Genomic DNA, 9,790 nt, shown 5'->3' on the forward strand with positions numbered 1-9,790 from the left:
CATGACAAGCAAGGTTCCGGGTTCGAGTCCTGGTGGGTCTAAAACTAACAGCGAAAACGCGTGACCTACTAGTATACAGAAGCAAATTAGATTCACACTTAGGCTGTTTAATACTCAATCTGCGGACAGAACTGTTTCGTCCTTTGTGGACTCGTCAGCGCAGCACAGAGGAAATGAGGCCGAACCTGATAGCAATGGAAATAAAAATTTCCAATCAGGCCCGAACGTACCTTGCCAGAGTGCTCAAACTGACAAGTCAGTGAGCTCTGCATTACGCAAACAGCAAAGGCACTACCCCACGCAAGAGTGCTCAACTGCTACAAGAGCAGGAGCGAAATACTCAATCTGCGGACAGAACTGTTTCGTCCTTTGTGGACTCGTCAGCGCAGCACAGAGGAAATGAGGCCGAACCTGATAGCAATGGAAATAAAAATTTCCAATCAGGCCCGAACGTACCTTGCCAGAGTGCTCAAACTGACAAGTCAGTGAGCTCTGCATAGGCTGTTTAATAGGTAGGTCGTAAAAAAAAACCGTTAGTTACAAAGTCATGTACATGATTGTTACAATCATGTACATGTACATGTATGTCCATTGGTTGTCGCTTGTTTTCGCACTATACATGTACATGTATGTCACGCCTAGTATTACATGCATGTGTTCTCGCAATTGCATCGTTGTTTCATTATTTCTATGTGTACTGTAGAACGGGTAATTATTTGGACACGCACACCGCTACACCTCATACCACAACGCCCACGCTCCACCCGACCTGGAGTGGACGCCAGCAAAGAATCATGCAGGCGCAAGATAGTCCAACACAGCGCCAACTGAGCAGCATGTTTTATCAAGAATCTTCTGAACTATTTTCGTCTTACGTGGAGCCCACGGCGTTACGGCACGTAGTCGTAGACATACAGTACGTACACTTGGTCTTTTTTTTCTTTTTTTTAAACTTTGTTTTACTTCGCAAAATCCAAACGGGAATTTCTTCCCAATGACAAGGTAGCGAAGATCTTAAGAGGGAAGAAAAAAAAAGAGAGAGAGAGAGAGAGAGAGAGAGAGAGAGAGAGAGAAAAGAAGGAAAGAAAAAAGTGGGTATGCACTGGAAATGATAGTCAGCTGGAAATCGGATCCATTGTCAAACATGGCATTTGCTACTGTTCCATGTAGTCAACGAGCAATTGCGTAGGGTACTGCTGCAGCTTTGAAGGTCTCCAGAGTTGTGCTGGAGCGGACATCTCCAGGTAATCTGTTCCATTTACCTGTAGCGTTGAAGGCATACCTCGACTTGCCAGCGTTTGTTCTTGCAACTGGAAGACTGAGTCCGTCCTGCTGCTGAAGGCGGGTTTCTCTGGTCATTTGTGGAGTCATTAGTTCTGTGACGGACTGCGATGTCTCACCGTGTAGGCTCTTCCACACAAGAGCTAAGGTGTTCTGGTGGAAGTGCTCTGACACCTGGAAAACTCCCAGCCGGGTCAGCAAAGCTTAAAGGTTCAGCTGAGTGTCGCGTGGGCACACCGTAGACAGTGCGGACTGCTCGATTCAGCAGAACCTGCAGCCTCCTGGTCTCAGCACTCGACAGTGAGCCACTGAAAGAGGGCGAGGCGTATAGGGCGTCTGGCAGTACTACGGAGGTCACGTATACGCGTACCGTGCCCTTCACGTATACGCGTACCGTGCCCTTGCAGCTTCACTGAGGCAGCGGCGTGCGCGCCAGAGTGCCCCGATTTTCTGAGCCATCTTGGCTGCCACTTCGTCAATGTACTCCTTGAATGTCAAAGCGCTGTCCACGGTCACTCCGAGATACTTGACTGAGGAGGCTTCTGGGAGGGGTGTTCTGTCGCAGGTGACTTTGATCGGTGGTATTGGCTGTTTGCGTCCGGCATACACTGCTAGGAGATGACTCTTTGTCTCGTTGAGAATGAGGCCACGTTGACGTAGCCAGTCACTGAGCTTTGTGACTGCTGTGGAGAGATTAGCTGAGATGACATCCGTTGACGTGTGGCTGAATTGAATCTCAATGTCGTCAGCAAATTGGATTTACTTTGCTGGCTCTACAACCGATGGGACATCCCGGGTATAGACACTGAACAGCAGGGGGCCAAGCACTGAGCCCTGTGGAACACCACATGTACACGGCTTCATGCCACTTTGGAGGGTGCCAAATCGGACATACTGCTGTCGGATGCTGAGATAGCTGGCAATCCATGACAATGCCCTGCCAGTTACGCCAACCTCAAACAGATCCTGTATCAGGACATGGTGACGCACTTTGTCGAAAGCTTTCGACATGTCCAGAAAGCATGCACCCGTGTGGAGCTTCTGGTCCTTAGCAGCAAGCAGACCATCTGTGAGTACTACAAGGGCCTGTTCGGTGGAGTGCCTGGCTCCGGCTAAAGGCATACTGTGTGACGGGCAGCACATTATTCGCCTGAATCAAGTCTGCCAGTTGTCGCTGAACCAACTTCTCCAGCAACTTAGACACAATCGGTAGAAGGGACACCGGACGGTAGTTGGTTGGTACTGAGGGATCGCCGGATTTGTACAGTGGTCTCACCAATGCCGTCTTGAAAGCTGAGGGAACGACGCCTGTAAATAACGAGACACTAAATATTTCACAGAGGGAGGGTGCAAGAAGATCGGCACAGCTCTTCAGGAGCAGCCCTGGTATGCCATCACTCCCCGTTGCCTTCCGGGGATTAATCCTGCAAAGCAGTTTCAATACTGTGGCTAGATCTGGGCACTGGAAACACTGGATACCGTTCCGGTCATGGGGGCCACTGGGGATTTCAAGATGAAGTGGTCGTGTAGTGTCTGTAACGATTTGATGGAACGCATCGGAAATAGAGTCTGCACTGCATGTCGGCGTCTGGTTTGGTTTTCTTCGCCCTGTCACGGCGTTGATAACACTCCACATCCTCCGAGGGTTTTGAGCACTGTCTTGGCATTGCCTTGAGAAGTACGCATTTCTTTTCCGTCGATACGCCGTCGAAGCGTCCGACCTAGCTTGCTTGAACTGCGCATAAAGGGCAGTATCTGCTTTGTTGCGGAGCCATCGCCTATGGAGCCGTGTTTTGCGCTGGTGTAATTGGTATAGTTCTCTCTCTGACCATGGCTGGGTGGGATGGGAGCGCCGGTGAGTCTGTACCATTGGCGCATGCCTATCCAGGACGGCCATAAACTGGGTGTGCCAATGTGCCCACATCTCATCTATCGTGGATTGGGGATGGAACTCACCCAAGTCTGATGCAGCAATGTCTTCGCGAAAAGACTCAATGTCGATGGTGTGGACCAATCGAACTTGGTTCTTGGGGGTGACTAATTTCCGCTGCAGTGGGTGTTGCGAGGAGGGTAGAGACAGACTTGCATGCACAAGAAAGTGATCGCTGATCGTGCAGGGTACAACTTTGCAGTGACTTATAGTACCAAGAGTGGGGGGTTATGTACTCTTGATAGTACCCATGGTGGAGAGCACTAAATCCAGCAGTGTTCCATCCGGACATCGGGGTGTGACTCGGGTGGCAGACTGGACGTAGTTTTGGAGCCCATATGATCCGATAAGGTCCAAGAAGCGCTGGTGAGGACGAATGATCATGCCTTGAGCAAGATTGATATTGAAGTCACCCACCAGTGTCATTGATGGTGTGATTGTGGCAGCATTGTGGAGGACTGAGTCCAGGTGGCCCCAGAAATCAGCAGTTGCATTCGGTGGGCGATAGAGGCAGTCTTTGTGAGAAAGGTCTCACGACTATTTTAACTAGACCAGCAAAGTTTTACTCTTGGTTTTACTCTTAGGCTGTTTTAGGTCCGTTGCACACTACGTATAAGAGTCTACGAGCGCGGTCCACTATACAACTAGTAATAGTAGTATAATAATTAGTTGCTCATGAGTTTTGTTCAGTGCACACTGCACATACATGTATTATGTACATAGCTCACTTGTTGTTTACGTGAATCGTCATGACAACGAGGATGCACGGCAATTATTTTTGCTGTCCTTTTGTGCTATTCATGACCTTCGACCTTTGTACTTTGGCGGACTGGCGCACCCTGCGCATGCGATGGAGTCAGTGGTTTACTTACTGCTTTTTTCTTCAGTTCAAACCTTGATTTTGTCGAGGAGATCGAGAAAGAAGTCGTGCACACACCTGAAGCAATGAATATCTGGGATGACGGTAGAAGGCCAGTGCTGCCAACCAATTGGGTCTGTTTTGCGCAGTGCGACTTCTGATTTTCCGTATTTGCAGCGTTTTTCCGTACTACCAATGTAATGCGGCATTGCTTCCAATAGGGAGTATTGTACTACTCCCTGGCTTGTACATGTACTACTACCCGGACTATTTGCGGAATCGCACACTAAGCGCAATCGTCAATGGACAGGAATCTGCTCAATTCCAGATTAAAGCTGGCGTACCCCAAGGCAGCATCCTGGGACCCACCTTATTCTTGATGTATGTCAACGATGCTGAGACCTGTCTTTCCCCATCAACACGAATGGGTGTGTACGCAGATGACACCACGCTGTACACCATCATACGATCCAGACATGACTCTGCTGGCAGTATTGCAGACATGCAATCTAGCCTGGATCGATTGAGTAGCTGGGGAGAACAATGGCGAATTCGCTTTGAGCCGACAAAGTCGCAGCTGCTGCATATTGGCCACCACCGCAACCCCTGGCCACTCCCAGACCTAACGTTCGGAGCCCATGATATTCCCTGTGGGGACGAGCTGAAGCTTCTGGGAGTGACCTTCGACAGCAAACTCACCTTCAGACGCCACCTCCGCAATGTTTCTCTTCGTGCCGTAGCCCGACTAGGATTTCTGCGTCGAGCATCAAGTTTCCTTGGTCGTGAAGGACGCTTGACAACGTACAGAGGCTTCGTACGCCCTGTACTCGAATACGCACCATTGACATGGATGGGCGCAGCCAACTCTCACCTGCAAAGTCTCGACCGAGTACAGCGGAAGGCCCTTGCTATCATTGGTCCTGACGCCTTGCTGCAGAGCCTAGCTGCCCGCCGCCAAGTGTACGCTCTCACGTACATGTACAAGCTAATGTGCCTTCAAGACCATCCAGATCTCTCTGCGCTCGTGCCGCCTCGCCAGGAAGCTAGCCTCGTCCCGCGGACAAGGTCGCAGCTCCGTATCCGCCACCAGCATCAGCTACAAGCAGTGCTCCTCCCTACGGCCCCCAACTTTCTCCAGCGTTCGTTCCCATATGGTGTAGTGGATGAATGGAACAGGCTTCCGCAAGACATGTTTCCGGATCCGATGCCCCAGTTGAAGTCTCTCCAATCCTTCAAGACGAAGGTCCATCGCCACTTGCGTCAAAAGAATTGGCTCTGGGCTACGGACTCCCTGTGAGGCTATGCCACCCGTCAATGAGCAACTACCCTCGTCCATCATCTCTTTCTTGTTTTATATTTATTTATTTCTCTTCTCATCTCTTTCTTGTTTTATTTTATTTCTCTTCTCATCTCTTTCTTGTTTTATTTCTCTTCTCATCTCTTTCTTGTTTTGTTTTATTTATTTCTCTCTCTCTCTCCCTCCCTCTCTCTCTCTCTCTCTCTCTCTCTCTCTCTCTCTCTCTCTCTCTCTCTCTCTCTCTCTCTCTCTCTCTCTCTCTCTCTCTCTCTCTCTCTTTCTCTGTCTCTCTCTCTCTCTCTCTCTCTCTCTCTCTCTCTCTCTCTCTCTCTCTCTCTCTCTCTCTCTCTCTCTCTCTCTCTCTCTCTCTCTCTCTCTCTCTCTCTCTCTCTCTCTCTCTCTCTCTCCCTCCCTCTCCCCCCCTCTCTCTCTCTCTCTCTCTCTCTCTCTCTCTCTCTCTCTCTCTCTCTCTCTCTCTCTCTCTCTCTCTCTCTCTCTCCCTCCCTCCTCCCCCCTCTCTCTCTCTCTCTCTCTCTCTCTCTCTCTCTCTCTCTCTCTCTCTCTCTCTCTCTCTCTCTCTCTCTCTCTCTCTCTCTCTCTCTCTCTCTCTCTCTCTCTCTCTCCCTCTCTCTCTCCCTCCCTCTCCCCCCCCCCCCCCTCTCTCTCTCTCTCTCTCTCTCTCTCTCTCTCTCTCTCTCTCTCTCTCTCTCTCTCTCTCTCTCTCTCTCTCTCTCTCTCTTTCTCACTTGATCTCCCTCCCTCCCTAGCTGCATTCCTAACGATGCCTGGTCGTAGGCTATGATTCCGAGACCTCCGGTCGGATGAGCCTCGCCAACCACATCGGCACATCGCCCCTACTCCCCTTTGTCTTGTTGTCCAGCGTCATTTCAGTTGTCCTCTTCCCCTGATTATTAGTAGGGCTGTGTTTTTTAGTAAAAAAAAAAAAAAAAAAAAAAAAAAACTACTACTACATGACTTTGTTATTAATAAGCCAAACTGTAGTAAAATGACTGACTGTGCATACGGGAATGTGTACGGGGCCGGGGCCTAGCGCTATGCTATACTACTAGTACTAGTACTACTACATGTACTACTACACAGTACTAGCTAGCGCCAGCGCCTGGCTGCAGGGTACACATGCATGTGCGCGTGCGTCAAACTCCACATGACGCCATGACATCATCCAAAACAATCATTGAAGTAAAAGAATTGTGATGGCCGCCAAACGCCATTTTTGCTTGGCGCAGCTCGCAGCTAGCCGGCCCTTCCATATCGACAACTCAGCTTTGATTTTTCAGGCAACTAAAATTTACTTCCTCCAAGTAACTTTCTCCTTTGAGTTTGACTTCACTTGTTGCATTTCTATTCTCCGTCTCCCAATTTCAGTCATAATGAGTCAGTACATTGTTATTACCGACGATGAAAGCAAGCCCGATAGTCTTGTCGAGGTTCCTCTTGAGGAAGATGGAATGCTTCTTGTAACAACGCTCGAAAGTCAGTTCGCTGGAGCTTCTGGTCTCAAGTACCGAGCAGCATCAGGAGCTTTCCGTGGCCTTAGAGTGGCTGACGACAAAGTCCATCCACCTACAGAGGGATGGGAAACAGCTGCTAATTATGTGGTTGTCTGTACAGGTAAGCACACAAGTCAGGAGGTCTGGCCAGTTAGGACTGCTGGAATAGAGGGCTGGTGAAACTTTACAAAAACTCCTTGCTGTAGCCAATGGCCCTATCGCTAAGTATTTTCTTGTTCGTATTCACATATGGCAAACTTGCCCCGGTACTACTTTGGAATGTTGTTACAGAGCCTGGCAGTTGCCTTTCCGCTGCGATAGTCTTTTCCTTTTTTCTTTCAACCTGGAAACTGCTGTGTTGAACCTATTTTGCTAGTCCTAGTATGCATGGAGTCACGGATACATGTACCTGTAAATCTACAGCACTTGTACTGGTACATGTTCGTGTATTTGTATGTGGCAATGACTGCTCATCTACATGATTGCCTTTAGAATATTGTGTGTGTGCATGCATGGACTGGTATTTCGTTGATGCTGGGTATACTATGCAATACTGTCTCCCTTGTACTGAGGCTGCATTGCACTCAACTACCATTTCCCCAAAAATATTACACCTGTTCTCATCCGTGAATGGATGTTTTTTTTTTAGGGCTGAAACGATCGTGGATTTTCACCTATCGATTACTCTTGAGCTTAACGATCGATTTATCGATTATAATCGTTAGCAGATAGTGTCAGAATTTTGTGCAAACATTGCTCTGTTTCCGAAATCTAAGCCATCATAATACCACAAATTTGCATTAGTGACATGGTATCTCAGAAACATGGTAGTTATAAAGTCAATTTAACCTCAGAATGTGCACCATGCCCCTGGCAACTGCATACTCACAGTGGAAACTGATTCAAACTTCACAAAAACAAGGGTTTTCAGTACTTTTTGGACTCAAAATTCCTAACGAGTAATCTATAACGTAACGATTACTTGATTGATAAGGAATTATCGATCGATTACCGAGTAATTGGTATAATCGTTTCAGCCCTATTTTTTTTTATAGCGCTGATATTTCCCAACTTTGTGTCTATGCTTGTTAATGTTTTCAGCGAAACGTAAGGCTGACTCCAGCCTGGACGGCCCACCAGCCAAGTTGTCGAAGTCCAGGGTCGAGGAGACAGATGTTACGGACAGTGACCTCATTGTACTCGGCATTCCCTACACGTTCACAACTGCCGACCTTCAAGCATTCTTCTCGCAGTTTGGACAACTAAAGGTGTGCCAGGTATGTTGACAACCGGTGCTTATGTGCTTACCCTGTCGCTGGGTGGGTGTGCATCTAAAATGCCAATTGTATCACTATTTTAAACAGCTGACATAGATAGACTCACTCAGATCAACGTTTGCTTCCTCATTGGTCATAGGTTGTCCTTGATAACAAGACTGGACAGTCGAAGGGCTTTGGCTTCATTCGCTTCATGGATGGGGAGACTAACAAGTCGGTGGAGGCGACGAAATTCTACCAAGTCGGTGGCCGTCGTTGCGAAGTCAAGCTCCCTCAGAGACGGGTGAGTTTGCTGTGTGTGCGTGTGTATGTGCAAGGTAGTGTGTTGCTGGTGTCATTGTTTAGGTATGCAGTACCTTTATGTCTGTAGTTATGGTTGATAGTTAGTTGCCTGTGTGGGTAGCAAAAGCCGGCGTGTTAAGTGAATGTGGTATGAGTATGTGTGTGTATGTATGTGCCTGTGCTGTGTACTATTATTTATTCACTAGAGTACCGGTGGCCAGTCAAGTGTCACCAAGCTCTTTGTCGGCTGCCTGACGCAGCAGATCACGCGCGACGATCTCCTAGCCTACTTTGCAATGTATGGTGAGGTGACGGATGTGTACGTGCCAAGCCCGTTCCGTGGATTTGCCTTTATTACGTTTGCTGACCCACGTGCGGCCAGTGCTGCTCTGGATACTGGCAATCACGTCCTGAACGGTGTGCAGATCAATGTCACCGTGCCCAACCCACGCAAGAAGGAGCAAAACAACTCTCAGCAAGTGGCCAATGCATTTGCGTCGCAGGCGCTAACATCTCAGGCCCTACTGCAGCAGCTCGCTTTGGCAGGCACAGGACTGAACAGTGCCAGCTTGTCGGGTGCTGCTGGCTTAGGTGCAGCCGGATTAGGTCTCGATCTCAACACGCTATCAAGTTTAGCTACCCTTGGAGGTGCAGCTGCCCTGGGAAATCCTGCCGCGACAACTACAACGAAGACAGCACCAACAACCTCCTACAAGTGGTAACAGGGTTTCTTGTTGTAATGATAGGTCTGTGGGTGTCTGTGTGTGTGTGTGTGTGTGTGTGTTCCTGCGTGTGCCTGTGTGGGTGTGTCTGTGTGTGATGATGATGATGTGTGCATGGCTCAATGAGTGTTGTGAGCTACCCGCCATACTAGGCATTTGTACATACTAAGCCCTCGTCTTTATCCTTTAGTGCTCATTTTTTATCATATTCTGTGTTTGCTTTGTGTGTGTGTGTGCGTGTTTGATTATAATTTGTAGGCTCTTAATTCACCTAGCCTGCCTGCACTTATGGTGGTCTATTTTAGCGGTGTATGCTCCTGTTTAGGATTTGATTGTTTTGATACACATGCGCTTGTGTGATGCTGTTGCCATGCTGTACAAAATTACCATCACTGGCTCTACTAATTCTGACCTGTGTGTGCGCGCCTGTGCATGTGACCCGGTGTCATGTGGTGGCTGTGCATGGTTATATGGAGTTTGCGGGTGTGCTTAGCGGTGGAGGCGAATGCAGCACATGTTGCATGCGCATGTAGTGGTCGGAGTGTCACGTCGAAGACGCTGGTCGGTGCGCATTCTTGCGGTGCTTGTGGTGTTTTGCCTGGGCAGTTCGTATAGAACTGATTGTCCGTAC

The 9,790-nt window shown here is 48.7% G+C and overlaps 1 protein-coding gene across 1 annotated transcript; it reads left to right on the top strand.

Annotated features, from left to right (window-relative positions):
* Nucleotides 1-6,633: 6,633 nt before the first annotated feature.
* Nucleotides 6,634-9,560, top strand: LOC135809301 (TAR DNA-binding protein 43-like). Its single transcript, XM_065322629.1, has 4 exons — nt 6,634-6,999; nt 7,980-8,155; nt 8,295-8,438; nt 8,644-9,560. Exons 1-4 carry the CDS (start codon nt 6,759-6,761, stop codon nt 9,157-9,159), a joined length of 1,077 nt encoding a protein of 358 aa, XP_065178701.1. The 5' UTR covers nt 6,634-6,758; the 3' UTR covers nt 9,160-9,560.
* The last annotated feature ends 230 nt before the right edge of the window (nt 9,561-9,790 follow it).

This window comes from Sycon ciliatum, chromosome 2, assembly GCF_964019385.1.
Source record: "Sycon ciliatum chromosome 2, ocSycCili1.1, whole genome shotgun sequence".
NCBI lineage: Eukaryota > Metazoa > Porifera > Calcarea > Leucosolenida > Sycettidae > Sycon > Sycon ciliatum.